This window comes from Pagrus pagrus (genome assembly GCF_965226575.1).
Source record: "Pagrus pagrus genome assembly, chromosome: 21".
Classification (NCBI taxonomy): Eukaryota; Metazoa; Chordata; class Actinopteri; order Spariformes; family Sparidae; genus Pagrus; species Pagrus pagrus.
Genome location: NC_140208.1, coordinates 12,476,021 through 12,496,830, shown reverse-complemented (window position 1 = coordinate 12,496,830; position 20,810 = coordinate 12,476,021). Strand labels below are relative to the sequence as shown.

At 39.7% G+C, this 20,810-nt stretch overlaps 1 protein-coding gene across 1 annotated transcript in view; it reads left to right on the top strand.

Annotated features, from left to right (window-relative positions):
- Positions 1–20,810, top strand: part of LOC311250020 (protocadherin-15-like) — a 195,494-nt gene that overhangs the window by 144,454 nt on the left and 30,230 nt on the right. The window contains exons 27-34 of the mRNA XM_084341511.1: positions 3,020–3,129; positions 5,036–5,176; positions 8,303–8,430; positions 12,833–13,063; positions 13,341–13,429; positions 15,821–15,997; positions 16,372–16,590; positions 20,113–20,223. Coding sequence (XP_084197637.1) covers positions 3,020–3,129; positions 5,036–5,176; positions 8,303–8,430; positions 12,833–13,063; positions 13,341–13,429; positions 15,821–15,997; positions 16,372–16,590; positions 20,113–20,223 — 1,206 coding nt within the window. The remainder of the gene's footprint in view (positions 1–3,019; positions 3,130–5,035; positions 5,177–8,302; positions 8,431–12,832; positions 13,064–13,340; positions 13,430–15,820; positions 15,998–16,371; positions 16,591–20,112; positions 20,224–20,810) is intronic.

The following is a 20,810-nucleotide window of genomic DNA, read 5'->3' as shown; positions in this document are numbered from 1 at the left end:
CAAATATATTGATGGACTATATTTGTGGTGGTGATATAACTGCAGACTTTCTCATTTTCTTTTCTGACTGCACAATGAGTTCATAAAGCTTCTCCTCTTGAATCCTATTATAGTCCCATTCTGTGTAATTTGAAAAAGCTCATGGATGTGAATGAGAACATTTTCTTTCTTTTGATTCTGAACATCACCATCTGTGTCATTTTAATACAATATCAACAGTATTCTTCTTCCACAGACTCTTTGCAGATTACAAGAGGGAATACATTTCAAGAGCATCCTGATGGCTTGAGTTGTCCTCACTAAGCCCGGTTCTTTAGAATGACTTAAGCCAATTTTAACTTTGCCTCGTCTGAGCGATCTGAATACACTTGTATGTGGATGCATTGGTAACAATCTCCCGCTGTCTTGCTAATTTGTAGCTAATCATTTCTAACTGGTGGAAATGTTATGGAGGATCAAAGAAAAGGAAAATGCAAAGACACTGAGAAAAGAAAATGAATAGAGCTGCACAGCCAACGTAATAACAAACTACCTTTAAAAAATCACAAGTTTTGTGAGTAGTTGAGTTGGTGACCTTGTGAAACGATGTCTTTGACAAAGTCTTAATTATTTTTCCCTTCTCGTAAATTCAGCATTTGTTATACATCAGATTATTCCTTTTAGTACAAAAATATAATTTTGGTTCGTCCCATTATGTTGCAGCATCAATATATTTAATGCTTTGTTATCAGCAAATCAACTGCAACGCACTGTCTTGATTATGCATTTACACCTGCACATGACTAGCTGTAAGATTTCAGCCCGCTCTTAGCGTGAAGGAGACTTAAGCCTGGATGGTGCAACTGAAGGAACCGTTAGGCCGGACTTGAAACAAACACTGTTGATGCAACAGACCCTGGTGGCTTAGGGTTTTAAATGAAAGTTTTTACAAGCTTTTCCTTTTTATGTCAGGATTTTAAGGTTTTATGCAAAAGAGGTTGCGGTGTGCTCGAGGACTGTTTTTATACAATCAAACTCAAGAAAAGCAAACTTCAGGCACTCTAAAAACAAATACTTGAATTAGGTTAAAAAGCCTTTATTCAAAACATGACTACTTACATAATAGCTCCACCATTTTGTATCCTCCAGATGAAGATCATCAAGGTTGAAACCAGTCAATGTTTTATTGTTCTGTAAGTAGTCATGTATTGAATAAAGGCTTTTTCAGCAAATTCAAGTATTTTTGTTCCTGCGACACACGAGTGCCTGAAGGAGGATTTTAAGATACTCACCGTAAATGCAACGTGCCAGCTTCGAGTTCTGTTAACCCTTTCTGTCTTCCCTCATTTTCTGTCAACATTAATGTATCCCATCTAATAAAGGCAGGAAATGACCAAAAACACTGTATATCCAAAAAGGAAACAACAACATTTCAGCAATTCCTAAATGAACAGGGTACTTGGGCAGGTTGGGACTGTACAGAAGAAAAAAATGCTGTTTTTATCACAGGAGACTTGACATACGTCGGAAAAGCATGTGTTAACAATAAAATGAATGCGTCCGTTTCAGGGTTTTGTGTAATCATAAATGTTATTAGTGACACTTGGTCCTTTTCCTGCTGTGGAAAGAAGTCTGCCTATAAAAAGGGAGGATTTACTATAGTTAATTTAAACTTGTTTAACACAATAGTTTTTTCCATTTAAATCTTGTGATTCAATAAACTTCATGTTTAATCCATATTTGCTTAGTGGAGTGTTTGATTTAAAGAGAGATGGTGTACATCCCGAATGGTATAACTTGTTGTGCACAGGTATTTAAGTATAAATCTTTGGAAAAAAGTTGTTTGGGTAGAGCAGGTGGTTAAAAAAAACAACTGATCGGGATGGAAGTCAACAGCTACACAAGCTCACTCACTCTCTCACACACACGGCCTCTGTCTCTCTCTCTCTCTCTTGCTCCCTCCACGTCCCATCTATCACGTTGTGATTACTTGATAGCTTAGCCAGTTGGTAGCCCATGTTATAATGTCTAGCCAACTGTGACGGTTGGCCTAATGACTGGACTGGGTGTAGTTAATGGAGGGCAATCTGCTGGAAATTCAAGAGTTGCCAGATTCTAAGAAAAATCTGTCAAGGTTGTAAGCAGGGAAAACTGCCCACCACATGCAACGGGAGGCAGGTGGACAAAAACAAGACAGTGGCAGGGTCTCTTTCAGAGCTGCTAGTTATTTAATTTCACCGCCTGTCTCCGGCCTCTAATGGGGCCTGTCAGTCGCCCTGTGCTAGATTTAGTGGATCGGAGCAAGTTTTATCCAAACACAATGTTCACCATCCTAAAGACCACGCAAGAGGAAGTCATGCATGGTTTATATCACCACACAGGGTTGAAATAATTAGTTGATTAATCGGACTTGTTGATCAACATGGAGTGAATTACCAACCACTGACTACATGAATGAATAATTACATTTTCCCTGAAGCACAAATATCCCACATTCTCTGTTTCAGCTTCTCAAATGTGACAGTTTTCTGCTTTTTCTCCGTTTTAAACCATAGTAAACTGAATATATGTCTTCTTGAGCTCAGGAAAGCTGCAGGGAAAACATACCATATATTTATAAAATTATTTATAGCCGCTGCACGGCTAACTGAGCTAACTGTGCTGCCCACTATTTGTTTTGAATATGAATTTGACAGGTGGCCATTTCTTACATATTGCACATTTAAAAAGTTTGTTGTTTAGCAGCCAACTTTACTTTGCCTCTAAACACATTTTTAGAACTTTCTTCCTGATTGCCAGAGCCTCTAAGTAGCTCTGTAACACTTCTTACATATACTTTATCTTTTGAGCTAAAGTCAAGGTACAGAAAGCTGTCAGCCTGAAGGAGTGAAAAATGTTGGACGTGCTTTACAGATATGACTCTCGGTTGTATTTAACCTGCCAAATCGCAGGCGACCCTTGAGACGGAGTGGGCCCACAGACTACATATACATATTTAATTTTCTTATCAGCAGATATTGATTGACTGATCCATTCCCAGGTTTGCACCAGTGAGCGAGGAGGCTGCTGTTGGAACCCCAGTGGGAAAAATCATGGCAGCTGCTGTCAATCAAACTATCGTCTACTCGATCACTGAAGGCAACGAAGGAGGTGAGTATACTCTGAGATTTTTGTACGCGGAGTAGTGCCTGTTGTGGGGTTTTTCAGTTGTGGAAGTGGTTGATAAAGTAGTTGGTTCACTCACACCATTAAGTTATGTTTGGGGTTATTAAGTAATTGCCACTTATTAACTTGTAGAGCATTTCTATAACAAGGCCACCAAGGCTTTTGTGTCATTAGTAACTATTTAAAGGAGCGCAGAAGTCACGGTTTTGGGGTCACGGCTCAGTACGAGTTCGGTACAACAGAAAAAAAAAGCAAAAAAAAAAGTTCATAAATTCATGAGGCTTGTTTTTGTTTTGTAGACAGCAGACAGTGGTGTAAGTTTCAGTTTGTTCCATCTAGTTCCAACTGGGATGGTTGTTACAGCCAGCCTGCAGACAAGAGACCATTCAAACACAAGGCAATTCAAGCTACTTTTTAGGGGCACAGAGACGCATTTAAACCAAGACATTGGAAAATGTGTAAAATTGCATTTAAAAGGCGGTAAAACAAAATCAAGCATACAAATAGTTAGAGATTCAAAAGAGGTCTTGGTCAAAAGCCACAGTAAACAGTTGTTTTAAATGAGCAGACAGTTTTAGTACACCCTCAGGTATTCAGGAAGTTTGTTCCAAAGGTGAGGGGCATAGAAACTATTCCTACAACTATTTCACCTTGCTTGGTAGTGCATTAAGCAGTAAACAGTAAACAGACACTCTGGCAAAGGTCATATTTTTATGCAGAATGAATTTAAAGAAAAATGTAAACATGATTTTAATGCAAAAATATCGCTTTCACAGCTTTTCACACATTCCTTTTGCCTCTCTCCAGTGATTGACACATCTGGATGATGCCGTCTAATATGCTTGAGCATGTTCGATGTGTTTCCACTCACATGCAACTGTCGAACAACAACCGCTCGCTCTCAGACATTTACCCCCGCAGACTATTTGAAAGAAACGGGTGGGTTCACTAGCTCCAGCGTCTCATTTGCACTCACAATAGCGTGCAATCACACTCACGTTGTCTTCTTCTTCATCTTGTCTTATTGTGTCTTCTTCTTCTGCGTTTTTTGTTTAATGATGGTTGGAAAATGGCTTTAAGGGGCATAACTGCCAGGCACTGGATTGGAGTTGCGATCAGAGCGGTTATACTCTCACCAATTCACATGCTCTCACCATTCTTATCATGGCATGCACTGAGCCGTGGCGTCCGTGCCGTGACTTCAGGATGAATACATGTACCGTTACACCCTGACTAGTAACCCATTTACAAATAGCTACTCCATGCATCTTGGGCATCTGAGACGAGGTGGCTAAGACACATTGGAATTCACCATCTTTCTCGCTGTCTGGTTAAAGAAAGATATGTATAAACAGCTCTGTTAATATTTCCAAGTTTAAGGATGGCATGAATGTGTAAATGTTATTGTGGCTTAATTGCCACACTCTACAAGGTATTGTTACTCAGGTGTTTTTCTCGACAGCTTTTATGTAAATCACCGCCATCTGCCCGCCATGACTTGCATTTAGTCTGGGAAAACAAGACCAGATTTTATATTTGTATGAAATGTGGGTAGAGTAAGCAACAGAGTATTAAAATGCATCCTGTTATGAAACACTTGAAATGACAAGTGTAAATGGGGCCTCGGAGGGTTTCAGTTGAGGTTGCTTGGTTTTTCTGTCATTTGAGAAAGCTTTTTATTTAAACAATGATCAAACTCTCCCCGTTAACAGCTAATAGCTCTGTCCACCCACTTTCCAGCTGCCTTTTACAAGAAAGTAAAGTAAAAACAACTTTGTTTTTTTCCCTTTTTGACCTTTCCCTCCTATATTTTGCACTCTGTTTCTTTAATCCTACCTTCCCCACTCTTGCCGTCTGTCTTCATCTCCTCTGCCTCTGGTTCTCGCTCCAGGTGTGTTCGCATTAAACCAGACGACAGGAGTGATTTCCACTGCCAAGCCCCTGGACTACGAGGCCAACTCCAGCTTCGTTCTGAAGGTGGAAGCCGACTCCCTGAGAGTGGCGTCCTCCAACCTCCGAGCTCCCTCTAAGAGTACGTACATGCGTGGTTGTGTTTGTGAACTCTCCACCTCTAAAAGATTACAGGACTGTACTTTTGACTTCGGATTGCATCAGCGCAGGTTTCACAGTTTGTCTCCTCTCTAATTACACACACACTTTAGGTTTTTCGAAAAAGAAAAACAGTGCGCTACCCACTATGTGATATTGTTAAGTTAATTGCCACAGGCTGCAGCTTCCTCTCCTGCACATACAGTCACTCGCTTTCTCATTCTCTCCGGAGCTCTCTTTTACCTTGTACAAGTTCTCTCTAACTCTTCTTCCTTGTCTATACAGTTATACACGTTCTACTGGGACTTGGCTGTTGTTGCTTTTCACGCCGCTTTTTTCTCCTTCTCAGCTGTCTGTCAAACCTGTAGGCTGCATCGGCTTGTTGTTGTCACTGCTGCAGGTTTTTTTAAAACCTTTCCTCCTCCGACTGTTTCAGTCTCATCGGCTGTCGCAGGTCTTTGCCGATATCCAATTATGCAACTGTCCAGAATTTAACTCCCAACTATCAAACATGTTTTTCAATGATCAAAGTGAGCAAATGAAGCTGGCGAGGGAGTTTTGTAGATTGAAGATTTTATCTGCAAAAGCTGTAACTTTTTTCCCCAAACATTGGTACGGAGTGATCCGTGCAGGGCAGGTCAGTGTTAAATTAAACTGAACCTGCTGTAATGTGAGAACAGCTTAAACGTCTCCCAGTCTTTTATTTCTTTTTGTACTTTTCTCTCTTCTTTTTCTTCCATTTCTGTCCCCATTTCAATCCATCCAAAAATGATTTCCTTCCGTCGCTTATGTGGGAGGAAAGCTCGACCAAAATAAGTTTTCACGCTTTTAATTGAAATTATAGCAGAAGTGAAAATGGTTCTAATTAGTCTCCATCTCTTCCCACACGATCTGTCTTCCTCCCGCCTCTTCTCTGTGTATGTCTCTGCTGGTCTTTCTCTCTTTTCTCCTTCTTCATTTCAAAACATTTCTGTATTCGTCTTAATTGCAGCTCCCCTGGTTTCTCCTTTTTTCTTTAATTATAGCATTTACCACTCGCTGTTCTCATTTCATCCGGCTATTTGAATTTTAGTATTCCACGGAGATTAAAACGACAAGTCATTGTAGTCATTAGCGGATCTTCAATTATTATTTTTTTTACACATTTTAATCAGGCAACAAATCAATAAGAGTCTAACAATGTGTTAATCCGGTTTTTCTAATTTAAGTATGGGTAGATATTTTGGTGTGGCTGTTCATAGATAAGCAGATTAATGTTTGCATCTGTCAGTTTGTTTGCCTTTCTCTTCTCGACTGCCAAAGTTATTTTTCTAAGTGATTTTTTTTTTTTTTTTCATTTGACTGTTGGAGTAAAACTTGCGAAGTTCACAATCCTGGAATTCGTTCCGCCTTTGCTTGATGGTATTATGTTGCAGCTTTACGTGGGTGTGATTCACAACTCCCTGTTTTTGGCCAGATAAGATTGAATGTGAACCGTTCCAAGTTGCAATCACTGAATGTGAATGACAGCAACTCATTGGCACAATGTTTTGCCTCATACTGAATGTGCAGATTGGTTGGCTTACAGTATCGTTTAATATATTTTATTGGTGTTTCAAAATAGATTCTTTCGTGTAGTTTGTAATTCAAAATGCCTTTTACAGTAATATTGATGAACTTGATTTTGAATCTTGGCATAGAGATTATTTCTGAAGACGTTTGACTTGGAAAGACCACAAATTCGACTGCAATATGTCAAAAGTCATGGCAGGTGAAGTTCTGGGAATATTTCAGAAATTTGATTAGATGTATCAGAGTAGGGTCATGACTACTGCAGCAGACCCAGACATTCAGCACATTTTCACAATCTGCAAGCTTTACTGTCCAACTTTTAAATTTGGTTACAATTGAATTTATAGTTAACTGTAGTTATTAGATATTTGACTGTTAACAAACAATAAAATGATTTATAAACCATTTATGAAGCAGATTTATAAACATCAGTTGCAGCTTTAAATGATGTTTATAGATGAACTACACAGTTTATAAAACTGTTAATAAAGTGTTATAAATATCAGTAGCACCTTTATAAACTATTGCTTATTGTTTACAAAGTGTTTTATTGTTTAGCAGTAAAATAACTATTAATTAAGTTTAATTAACTATACATGTACCATCTGTTAATAATGGTGATTATTAAATGTTGCCTACATTTTTAAAGGACCTGAAAAGTAACTTTGTTTATTAGTTTTTTGGTGTGGTAAATGGGGTCCTACATAAACACAATATCTTCTTCTAAAGTTACAGAATGTGTGGTTATTTCATCTGAGAGATTTCTGCTCAGCTGGACATATGTGATGACACACCTCTGTGCAACACCAATCACAGTTCAGGATCATTTGAATCAGAATGTGTTGACAGCTTGTGAGCACTGTTAATCACACAGCCCTGAAGAAGCAGATAAGCCGAGCTTTTGAGTGTTACACTCTTAACAAACACCACCCAGAGATGTTTTTTGCTCCAAACTTGTTGCTTATTCAGTCGTGACTATGTAAAGTTGTGGAGAACTGCTTGAAATTATAAACAAGGTTTTCAGGGACGTTGGCTTCCTTTGTCTCCTCTGTCTTTGTTTTCTCAAAATGCTGCTAATCACCTCGCGAAAGTGGTTGAAACTTGGGCTGCGGATTTCTCTCAAAGAGAGGCTGTTCAATCATTGTCAGAGCAGTTTTTAATTTGTCAGCATGCCCAAGCTATAGAAAAGTAAAGCAACAGCAGCACTTATTTAGACCTTAGTGTAGCCATGTTGATACAATCACTACAAGAAAAAGATAGCTGCTGCAGTTGTAATACTTGTGACAGCGGTAGGTAATGCAGTTTCCCTGCCCGTTGTCGGCTCTTGTTGCTTTTTCTTGCCGATATGTGGCAGGTTGCACTGCAGGCCTGAAACTTTTATTGTTTGCATTTTTATTCTCATAGCTTGCTCCTTTATTGTAAAACACACTTTGCAATACCTGACATAGAAATTGTAGGCATTTCTTTAGTCTGTTTACCAGCAATTACTGCACTACTTCTTGTGATGCCAAATGCAAACGTGAATCATCGTAACGTATGACTTGTTTCTGTGTCCTAGCTAACACAGCTAAGGTGATAATTGACATCGAGGATGAGAACGACCACCCGCCCGTCTTCAGCAGAGCTCTTTACATCGGAGGGGTTGCAGAAGATGCTAAAACTTTCACATCGGTCTTGCAAGTACAGGTATGATCACACACACACACATTTTAGAGCTGAGACGATTGGTTGGTTATTTATTAGTAAATCGAAGGAAAATAGGTTGCCAACTATTTTGATAAACAATTCATGGTTTAAGTCCTTTTTCGGGCAAAAATGTCAAACATTTGCTTCTTCCAGCTTCTTAAATGTAAGGATTTGCTGCTATTCTTTGTCATTTATGATAGCAAATGAAGAGTCTTTGGGTTTTGGACTGTTGAATGTTCAATGTGAAGGCGTCACTTTGTGCTCTTTAATGATTTTTATGCATTTTACAGACGCAAATATATTAATCGTTAACATAATCAGCAGACTAGTCAAAAACAAAAACAGTCGTGAGTTGCAGCCCTGATACATATCTAATCAAACCGAGTGGGGTAGATGAAAAATAGGAACACACACTGTGATTAATGAATTGAAGCCCATGAGCCAGTTCAGGCTGCCCCACTTGAGTCACCTCTACACTCGCATGGCATTCTCCTCTCGCTGTAACATATATCCAACAGATTGTTTTAATCATGGTGGAGTACTGAAGCCGTCAGTGCTCTGCTCCTTCTCTGGCTTCATGCCTGCTGCCACACCACTCACCTGAAAGCTATGTTGTTACATCACCTGCAGTAGAGTCCACCTAGTATCATCACTCCCCACTCCCTGCTGTGCTCACTTTGATGTTTCCTTGTGTGGAGCAACAAAGTAAGAGCTCTGGGGCCAAATATTAATGCTCTGCATATTCTACATTTACATAATGATCTGTTCCATTTGAGGTTGGCTGACTGAAATGCTATTGCCTTGCGATAAATAATGTCTTTGTAGAGCTAAAAGAGGTTTTGCCTGTGACTGTGACAAAGAAGTGTGAATTCATCTGTATTACATCTTTTTGGGCTTCAGTTTGTAATATTGTTGCATGAATCGGTTTATATTTGAAAGGAAGCCTATTATGCTGTTTTGTTTTTTTTTCCCTTCAGTGTGTTTATATAGGTTCTTGTGCTCATAAAAGGTATTAAAAATAAGAAAGCCCAAAGTCCAGACAAACAGAAGCTCCTCTCTCCCACAGAAAACACTGCCCCTGAAACGCCTCGTCAGTTTTCCCGCCTTTAATTATGTGACTTTGTGACATCACACTACGGCAGAGAGTCACACATTTGCATGATATTAGCCGAGTGGCTAGTTGGGAACGTAAGATTTGATTTTGCACAGCTGCTGTGTTGCTGTGTGAGCTGACCAATCAGAGGGGACTGGGTATTCAGGAGGGAGGGCCTTAAAGAGACAGGAGCTAAAACAGAGTGTTTCAGATGTGAGACTCAAAATATTATGACTTGGGCAGAAAAGTGATCCAACCATGACAGCTTTCCAATCTTAATTCACTTTAGCTCAGTACGAAGGTGCATACAGTGTCTGCGCAGATGTGTGTGCTGTTTTTTTGTTGTTTATTTTAAAAGAAGACATATTTCGCCATGTAACCAGATTAATTGTTAAGATTATTCTGTGTGTCGCTCCCTCGACATCTACCTCCATCTCCCTGTTAATTGATGCATCTTTTTGTTTCCCTGTCTTTTAACCTAACTCTGGAGAATTTCATATCACTGTAAACAACTCGAGCGACTCTCGTATTATTAAAATGCCTTTCAGGACCCAAAATGGGTCACAGAGTCTATCTTTCAGCCCCTATCTGAGAAGCGGCAATATGTTTTAATGAGCCAGGATGCCACAAGAGACTCGGGCAGGGTCTCTAGCAGGAAAGTATCTGCTTTAATATTTTATTACAGTTTTTAAGATCATTCTTAGATATTCCTGCTTCATTAGATCACACACGGTGAGAGTGACAGGAAAGATGAGAGAATAAGGGAGAGCATGCAACAAAGAGTCATATTCAAAAACCTGTTTCACAAGTGTAGAAAATGTACTTTTCTCACTGATAAACCTGGTATCTCAAATTATTATTCCTCTGCTGCAAACACCTGCGGCGCTGGTTTTGCATACAGATTTTAAGACTATATTTGGTTGGAGCTGCTTTACAGCAACCTGCTCTACCGTCACCTGACCTCTTTAAATACTTGAGCAGACTGACAGGAAGAACTAATAGCCTGCTAGTCGGCTCGATCACCGCAGGGAGAGGCGATAGATGTGGAGGTTGGAAGGAAGGGAGAGGATTGATGGTTGGATAAAGACTGGCATCCTGCGGAGACGCAAACTGACTGGACAGAAGAAGGAAAGGAAGACATACATGATTCATGTGTAGATGAATAGATGGAGTCGGGGGGTGGACTAGAAAGATGGACAGCGATGCTGGCGGCACACATGCGAACATCCAGATGAAAGTGTAAGACAAAAGATTGAGAGTTTGAGACACATGCAGATTCAATCTCAGTGGTTTCACTCAAGTATAACTAATTCTATCACATCTGTCTGAAGCACATGCGTTGTCTTAATGAGTTTTGAGTGAGTGAATGTGTGTGAGTGTGTATATTTTTTAATTGTGTGTATTGCTTCATGCAGGGCTGTCATGCCTTCAGAGCGTACGTGTTGAAGTACATTTGCAGTTCTGTCTTTTTGTCCCTCAGAGGATGCCAGTACGCAGTTATTGATTAGATGTGCTTCGCATTAGCGAACCTATTCATTACCTGCAAAGATCGTCTTGTTTTTCTGATTTGAATTCAACAACCAATCCAAAATGCAAATGTCTGGAATCTACCTTTCTTTCACTCTCCAGCCTCTCTCTCCAGCACTTTGTTAAAGTGCTTCATGAATGCATTCATTTTTGAATATATGCTGTTAAGTGATACTAAAAGTCTTTTAATTTTCACCAAAAACTGTCGCTCAGAACACAGTTACTATACTGAAATCAACTTACTTTATTAACTGGTTTGTACTTAAAGGGAATGATGCAATGCATGCATGTGTGACAATAAGAGGGCTGCCAATTAAAGATGCAGAAAGCGATACTGGAGAAAGCTAGTTAATTGTTGAGTCTCGTTCAACCCAAAGCGTCAGTTTTGACATCCAAGAAACGAGACTCAACAATTAACTATCTCTCTCCAAAATCGTAAACGTGCACTAAGACGCCCAACAGTCAAAACTACTGGCTACTGAGAAGCTCAGGTTCCAACACACTCAGAGGGAGAGTGACTTCATTCTTTGCTTGTGATGCCGTTGCTCCACTATATCTTTACATAGCACTCAGTAGAGCACATAACATACGTCCACCAAGGCCCAACAGTCCCCTTTAATTCAATAAATCATAATCCAGTATCAATCTCAATAGCCCCGCAACACTCACATCATTTAAGTAAAGTCACTTCAGATTTTACAGTGCAACAAACAAACAAACTGTCGCGGGTGAAAACAAAACCTCCTTGTCGGAGGTAAAACTTTTGTTGCTTTATCAGTGTTCAAAATCTCATATACTTTAAAGAGACATCAAAATGTCTCTTCAGCAGTTTAGTCCTTATTTTTGGTTTCTTTTTCATCTTTTATTCACAGCTGTAAATACAACTAAAAAAATAAGGATTTTATTAGCCACACTGACTCTTTTAAGTATACTTAAATTGGCTCTTTTCCAGTGTAAACATAAAATACGCAATACCAGCTATGAATTTGAAGGTAAGTGGATTTTGGACACAGCTATACTAACAGCTGATTGATATTACTGCAGGCATTCAATGTATTCCTAAAAAGTTACTCTAACTTAACTCTGTAAGTAAAAAACACAAAAAAAAAAAATAGATCTATACATCTTGCCTTGCCTTGCCCTTATTCCCCCATCACTCTATATGTGTGCCTTTATTTCCTCGCTGCTTCCATTTCCTTATTCCCTGGCCAGGAGAAAAAATTACATTTTTTTTGGTTCTTGCTGTAATATGAAAGCTTTGATGTTGTGGGCGTCTCAGAGCTGAATCAGTAGTCTGTATTCCCAGCCCCTCTTATAAAGACCTGGCAATAAATCAATGTCTGTCTTTGTGAGTGTGTCTGGATGTAAACGTGGGGTTTGCATGTATGTGTGAATGAGGGAGAGACTTGATAGTGAGCTATAAATATACAGTACCTGCATACAGCTCAAGGCACCACTTTATCCCCTACTGCTGATTCAGAGTACTACACCAAACAATAAACGCACTGACAGGTGTCCCCTGCAAGATAAAAGCAACAGTAAAATGTGGCCTTTTGGTGAGCGGATATCAGTCCTGGAATGATCAATATACATGGCAGCGCTGCGTATTGGTTAGCTGCAAACACCTCGTATCGAAAATAAGGAGGTGCGGTGATTAGAATCATCACAGATCAAGTAATTTATAATTATGATAACAGCAACAATGACTTGATCACAGTGTTGTTTGGATGATGATTATAATAATGACACCGTGTATTGATTATTATTTTCCTCACTTTACAGGCCCTGGACAAAGACACTGGTAACTACAGTTCTATGATGTACCGGCTCATCATTCCCCCTCCCGCTGGTAAAGACACTAAAGACAGCAAAGACGGCTTCGTCATCGAACCGTACAGCGGCGTGGTGAAGACGGCGATCATGTACCGCAACATGAGGAGGTCATATTTTAAGTTCGAGGTGGTCGCTACAGACAACTATGGTCAAGGACACAGCAGCAAGGCTGAGATAGTGGTGTGTATATATACAATTTTGACATTGCTGACAGGTTTATAATGTTCCTGTGAAAAGGTTTATTTCGTCTTATATTCTACATTTCCCCTCAAACAAATTGAATGGTTGAACTTAATGCGATTTATGTGGCTCCCAGAGTGTCCTTGAAGTCGATAAAAAATGTGAAAACAATTTCAGATTGTCAAAAGCTTGAAACATAGTTGATCTGAAAATGTTATCTTTCCAATTCCAACTTTTTTTCACGTTGCGTTTTATCTGCATTTTCTTTGTTGTGTAGGTGTCCGTCGTGAACCAGCTGGACATGCAGGTGGTCGTATCAAACGTCCCTCCAACTTATGTGGAGAAAAACAAAGGCAAGCTGCTCAGGTAATGAACATTCAACCACGTCTTAAACTTATTTAGAACAGAATATATTGATAAATCATGTTGAGCATTAAACTGGCTGTACAACGTGTACCCTGAGTGATGAGAATCAGTCTTTTATTCAATTTTTAGGAACTATACTGATGTTCTTGTCTGGAGAGCAGGCAGTTTGGGTTCAACATGGACCATCAACATAACAGAAAGCTGTTGAGGAACAACCATTGACTCTGTAGATATTCAATTTATTGTTAGACTGAACAGTTGCCCAACAAAAGTCTCCTCTTATATTGTGATACAGGGCTGGGCAATATATCAATATCGACCATATATCATATTAGATTTTAGATATTGTTATAATCGTGATATGGCATACATGTCGTCTTTTTCTGGTTTTAAAGGCTGCATTACAGTAAAGTGATGTCATTTCCTGAACTTACTAGACCGTTCTAGTTGTTCTAATACTTGTCTTTACCCACTTAGTTGTTATATCCACTTGGGGTGTCGTGATTTTGTCTCAAAATTGGAAATCTATCAAAATTAGCTTAAAGTTTGATCATCATATTCAAAGGCAGTATCTTAATACCCCTTTTTGTGAAGACAATCATCGAAATGATACTGGAGGTAACACTGAGTCTGAGATGTTGGATTGATTTTTACTTCAATAAATGAAATAGTGGCAACCCTAATCTCCAGGCGACAGAGAACTGTTAATCAGAAGTGTCATTGTGTTAATATTTTAATAATATATTCCGGTAATATTCATCCCCACAACATTGTCACAGTATCAATATTGAGGAATTTGGTAAAAAAAGTATATCGATATTTGATTTTGTTTCATTAAGTGTTTTTTGAGGAGATTTCAAAAACAACGACCTCAATATAGCCTAAATATATTGTGATATTAGATATTATTTTGAGACCATGTCACCCCGCCCTACTCTTATACCTCCGAATATACTATTTCATCTTAAAGGTGAAAAGCACCTCTTGCTGTCCATTTGTACATTGTCACTGCAAGCCCAAAGGCTCAGTAATGGTTTAAAAGTCACAGTTTTATATGAGTGTGTGTGTGTGCATATGAAGCAATGAGACATGCAATATTGAAATGTAAGTTTCAGCCTTGATTTAATGCCTTTTTACATCACACAGTTCTACCAGTCAGTGGTTCCTTTATATTGATTTAGCTATGTTGCGTGTTCATAAGAAGGGCTGGGGCTGTAATTGCTACCACGGGGAAATCAACCAGACTTGGTAAAGAGCACAAACAGTGTTGTGTTTAAAAATAGAGTTTTTATCCTTAAAAAGTGTCCTAGTAAGAATGAAGCTCCGAGTGCTTTGTTGAGTTAGAACTCACACAGGGACTGTAACGGGGACAGGCATTAGACCACCACAGCTAGACCACAGACACACAGCAAACACATTTCCTGTTAATTTATTAAAACAAACCAAGCTGTGGTTGCAGATTTAGTTCATCATATAGCTTTATATTGTGCTGTTGTTTTTGTCTTTTGTTGGTATTAAGGTGTAGGGGGGTTAACAGGGTTTAACCCAGATCCTTGTAAGTGACTATAAGGACATATTTTCCCGGAGATTGAAATGTTACCTGTTTTTGTTACCTGTGCCACCAGTTGGCTTTTTTGTAATCCTCGCCCACTTTCTGTCCCTTGAAGCTAACTCAAACAGTTTATTTAAAATATTCCTCGGTACATTCAAAACGTTTGGAGCCCTGAAAACATGACCTTATCAACACTACGGTGTTAAATATGTGATACTCTGACTTTGCTTTGATGCAGCTCAGCTTGTTTGAGGAATTTGCTTGAATCAAGTAATATTATCTCCCTCCACAGTTGGCCAATATGTTTTCATTCGTTTGAAGAACGGCAAGATGTAGATACTGAACACAAACCCCACATTCCTGCACATATATTATGGTATATTTCTGCTTCTACAGACAGAAACTGTAATGCTTCTCATTTTTGCCACAACTTGATAAAGACGTTTTAAAGCGCTTACCATCCTTTCTGTCTGCCTCGCTGGCTTCCTTTCTCTCTCTCTCTCTCACACACACACACACACACACACACACACAGACATACACATAAATGCAAACCTTAGTGGGGCCATTCCTGCTGTGAGCAGGTGTTTCCGAGGGTACAGAAATCAATATTGCACAGCGTGAGTCTGTCTAGCTGGTGGGATGAAAAAAATGTGTGTGTGTCTGTTCGGTGTGTGTGGTGTGACCTGACTCTGAGGAGCTGTGTGTCTGCATGTTTGAAAGAACATGCTAGTTTCCTCAGAGGTGTGTTTTTGTATCTGTGTCGACCATGTTGGTGTCCTAAAGGAGTTAGAAATATGCGATCCCGCAACTTAAAATCCATATTTTTTCATCTTTAGGATTTTGGAACGCTACGTCCAGGAACAGATACCGGGAGCAAAGGTTGTCGTGGAAACCATCGGGCCCCATCGCCATGGTGATGGATTGGAGCAGGAGGACTACACCAAGTCGGACCTCATGATTTATGCCATCGACCCGCTGACGAATAGAGCTGTATCTCGACAGGAGCTCTACAAGTAAGAACTTCGCCAGCAAATCTATGACAAGTAAGATGGCAGCTCTCCAAAAGCTTTATATCCTAAGATGGGACAGGAACCTAAATTTCATTGCAATTAAGAAATTCCCAAATAAATTGCCCTCAATTAGTTTTTTGGAGCGCTGCCATTCACACAAGTTTTCAGGTAATTTGCTGAAGTCTGTCTTGTACTCTCTGGCAGCTCAGCCAAACAAGAAGAAAAGTTTTGTCAGTCCTTATTTTTATTTATTAAGTAATCAGGATGTATTACTGCATCACTTGCGTTAAGAAGTAATAGAGTAACAGCTGTTAATGTGCAGTCTTTATTGGCAAATATGCTTGGTCTTAGTTGCATTATGTGTCTCTCCTCCCAAGGTTTCTTGATGGTAAACTCTTGGACATCAATAAAGAGTTCCAGCCCTTCCTCCCTCCCGGTGGACGGATTCTGGAGATCCGAACCCCTGAAGTGGTGACCAGCGTGAAGAAAGCGGTGCAGACTGTAGGCTACACAGAGGGGGCGCTGCTGGCTCTGGCAGTTATAATAATAATCTGCTGTGTCCCCGCCATATTGATTGTCATTATTACCTACAGACAGTGAGTATGAATTATGTGTGGTATTTATTTTTTCTTAACGGTTTTGGAATAAAAGTTGAAGTTTAATCAGAGACAGCTTTGACTGAATGAGGCTGTAGGAGCTTACCGTCCCTCTGTTAGGCTTGTGTTTAAAAGATAAGACTCTACTTTCCTTTTATCAACAAATCCCATGAAAAGACCAAAACAACAGCGGGGCGATCCTCATAATTAACCTGACGGTGCAAGATGGTTTGTTACACAGAACCATTTGTAAAGGCGCCTCTAGAAACTGTTGAGCAGGCACTTTCAGAAAGTACTCAGCAGGTGATTGGACGGACTATCTATCACTGTTTATCACAGGCTAACTTCAGCCAATCAGATTGACTGTAGGAGAGCGCTACCACAAGCGGAGCCAGTTGATAAATCAAATGCTAACTGATGCCAGTCGGGAGGAGAGAAAATCAGGTTTTGCCCGTAGGTGGCGTCTCTAGCAGGAGTTACTCAAAGGTTCCTGATCGGTTTAACGCCTGTGTTTGGCCACATGCACTTAGAGGCCGATCACACCAACACGCAACACTGAGCGCCACGGTTTTCTAACAGTTTTCAGAAGTTGAAATATTGTCAACTTTTCAGTGCAAGGTGCAGAGTCGCAACTCTTTTCTCATTAATCACATATGATGGCCAGATGTGCAGGCAGCCTGGCTTTACAGGCACACCACGCTGTTTCGTCCAAAACAGGCTTTTCCAAAACAGGCTTTTCCATGGTGTTTTTAAAGTAATCTCACCTATTGCGACGAGTCTCTGTGTGATCAGAACCTAAGCTTGAAGCCTTTGCGAGATGGATTTGCATCTCGCAAATCCAGCTACCTCAAAGGGTAATAATACCTTTGGACTGGGTTCCCAAACTGCTCCCAAATTATGATGAACGTGGGCACTGTAGCACTGTTATTTTAAGTCATGTACATTGAACCACATCTGAAAGCCTTTTCAGGAAAAACTCAATGTTTTTAGCTAATTTTTAAAGATTTACGTCCCCAAGAGGAACAAACGAGCTTGCAGCTTACTGCCATTGACAGGATAGGGAGTTTTGAAAGTACTGAAAGACCATCATTGAGCAAAGTGGTAGATTATTGTGTAAAAAAATCATAGTCAGCTATTTAATCTATTGCATTCAACAGTTGTGCGATAATTCCTATATTTGAAGCTTATAATTCTTTCTTAAGTCCTTTTGGTGTAATTTCTGGTTTACACATTCTAGCCACTAATGTGAAAACATCTACGCCAACATTAATTTGGTGCTGCTTAATACCAATATGTGAATTAAGGTCCTGAAGGCATGTGGGTCTAAAAAAAAAAGGAGGATTGGACTGGAAGGCTAACAAAGATAACAAGCCATTTAGAAAATGTCTGAATTACTTTTAAGAGACTGCAGACAGACAGAAAAATAGACAACGCTGGCAGCCTTTCCCACAGGACGTCCTTTTGCACTATTTATCATTTTATCACCTGGGCCAGTCACTTCCCCAGATGATTCAGCATGGCAGCCTGTCCCACAGTGCCAATTCTAATAGTTTGTTTAGCTAACCACCGTGAAAGGCTATTAATTTCCTCCGTCTCCTAAACACACAAACGAACACACACACACTTAAACTGGATCAGTGCATTCTGGAGGGAGCTACTCATCATGAGACAAATAACAAGAGTGAGGAGAGGAGAGGAGCCTTGAAGAAAGAAAAACAGTAGTAATCATCAGCATAATTATCACTAGCCTCTGTTGTTAAATGACTCTAATGAAGACCAATTGTCCGACTTGCTTGTAAATTACAATAAGTAAACCAGACTAACAGGAGGTACTGTGATTTATGATTCAAATAATCACTAATCTTTCTCTCTCTTCCCCTGTCTCTCCGTCTGATGCTTCTGCCGCCACCAGATTCAAAGAGTGAGTACTGCTTTCATATTCCTAGTCTGAAATACTAAAGTCACGGCTGTCTTATACACCTTTCATTGTGATTAATCTGTTGACTTTCATGGTACAATAAAACGGATGAGATCAGGAAGGGCGGAGAAACGAAGAGGACGGTGAACAATCAAACAAATGAATCCTGAAGAACACAGAATCAGTAAATGTCCAAGAGTGATGCTTTTACGAGAGTATGTCTTGCGTGTGGTCATGAGTGTTGGGGCAGTCTTTGCACCTTGGTGTGAAGACCTGGAGGATTGTGGGGGACTGAGTTCAGTTCAGAGTTCATCTGTGGATCCCAACATGAGTATTATATATTTTTTCCGAATAAAAACAGGGGTTTTGTTATAGAGCTTTTTTTGGTATGACTAGCAGCTTACAGTAGCTAACATTTCCTATATTTTGCTGTCACATTTGAGTCACTTTGCAGACTTAATAATGCTTCAGTCCTCATGTCACCCTTACACAATGTTGTAGCATTTACCACAAATGAACATCTCAAGCATGAAGTGAATAGGCTGTACTAGGAAATAGACGTTTGTTGTTTTTCTGGTTTGTGCTCCCATTCCATGAGCTCTGTCAGGTCCTTTTACAATGAATTAAGGCAACTTATTCAAGAGAAATCGGAGGAATTCAATTGTTGTCAGATGTTGCAACATTGGTGACTGTTTGGCATCACAATTGATCCTGAGCACAAACCTTCCTGTAAGTTATTAAGATGTTTCACTAAAGTACAAAGCGTCAAAGTCATTGTTGTGCTAGAAAGGCTAAAAAAGGTCAGGGGATCACCAGAGTCAGCAGGCTCCATCCTCTGTGAAGCATGAATTAATTTTGATGTAATTATTGTTAATAGTTAAGTCTTCACCAAAATGATGGACAGACGAGCATGGCTCAAGGCTACATCAGATCTATTCAGCTGGCAGCCCTGGCAGAATAACAACCTTTTTATGGCCCTTTGATAATTTTGTTCTTATGCTAATTAGCCTCTTCATACGTCCACAAAAATATTTGTGTGTCATTAAAACGTCTGTTTAAGCAAAGGGAATAGCAGTCAAACTGACAACCTCCTTCTAAGGTTAAAACGGTTCATTGTTTCTTTCCTGTACATTTGTATGTTGAATTCTTCTTCTTCAAGTAATTCTTGGTGAAAAGTAAAAGACAAAGCTGACAAAAAGATAAAGTAATTATATTTACATGTAACACATTTACATTCTGAGCTTTACAGGTCTGACGTAGGGAATGTAAATAATCAAATCTGGCCCTTCTAAAAAGGTAATTGAATAGTACTGCATACTCGCACATAGATGCACGTAGATTTTACTTCACTATGCTTTAGTAAAATGAACCTATATTGTACGACGTGAAAACATATATACTAATATTGCATATACACATAAATAGGAGTTACACGAGGACTCGCCCAAGGAAATGGTTGAAAGCCTAAAAGCTGAGACCTGTTGAATGAAGAAAGAGGTTACAAGCCCTCCTTTCATGATAATAACCATTTCCCCTTCTTTTGAAGGTCTGGATTTTATTCTAACTTTGGATAACTAACTGTGATTCCTCCCCGCTGTGTCCAGACGCCAGGCAGAGTGTGCCAAAACAGCCCGTATCCAGATGGCACTGCCAACGGGCAAACCTGGGGGAGGCACTGCCAACAACCTGTATGAGGAGCTTGGTGACAACGCCATGTAAGTGAAGTGTGAAAGTGGCATTTGCATTGATGAGCCAAAGCAGACGCATTAGCTCGCTTTTCTATGGCTGTTCAACTTGAGCCTTTGGCAGTGTGCCTTTTGTGATTTGAGAGCTTTGTGGTTTCCACACATGCGGTCAAGTACCATGACATTTCATCTCCCTGCATTTTAACCATCACGATGGAGAATACTTCTGCAAATATATCTTATGATTCCTGACAGACCAAAGCTATTATTCACGAGGTAAGTTTTAGCACAAACACCATAATTTCCCAGTTTCACCTCTTTCATGCATTCAAAATGGGAAGGCAATGATAAGAAATAACACAAAGGCATTGGAAATAATGGGAAATAAGTACAAACAAGAAGCAAAATAACTTTAACCAAGACAAAGTTGTGGTTTAGTTTCAAAGCGTTGGGCTGTTAGCCTGGAGCAACTTGGGATAACATGAAAGCTCTTTCACACTTATGCAGAATTTAGGCAATTACTGTCATAAAATGAGACGGGAGCAGCGACTCGGAACTATAATGCTGAGATGCAAGCGAACAGGAAAGAAGGAAGCATACTAAAACCTCTGCACACA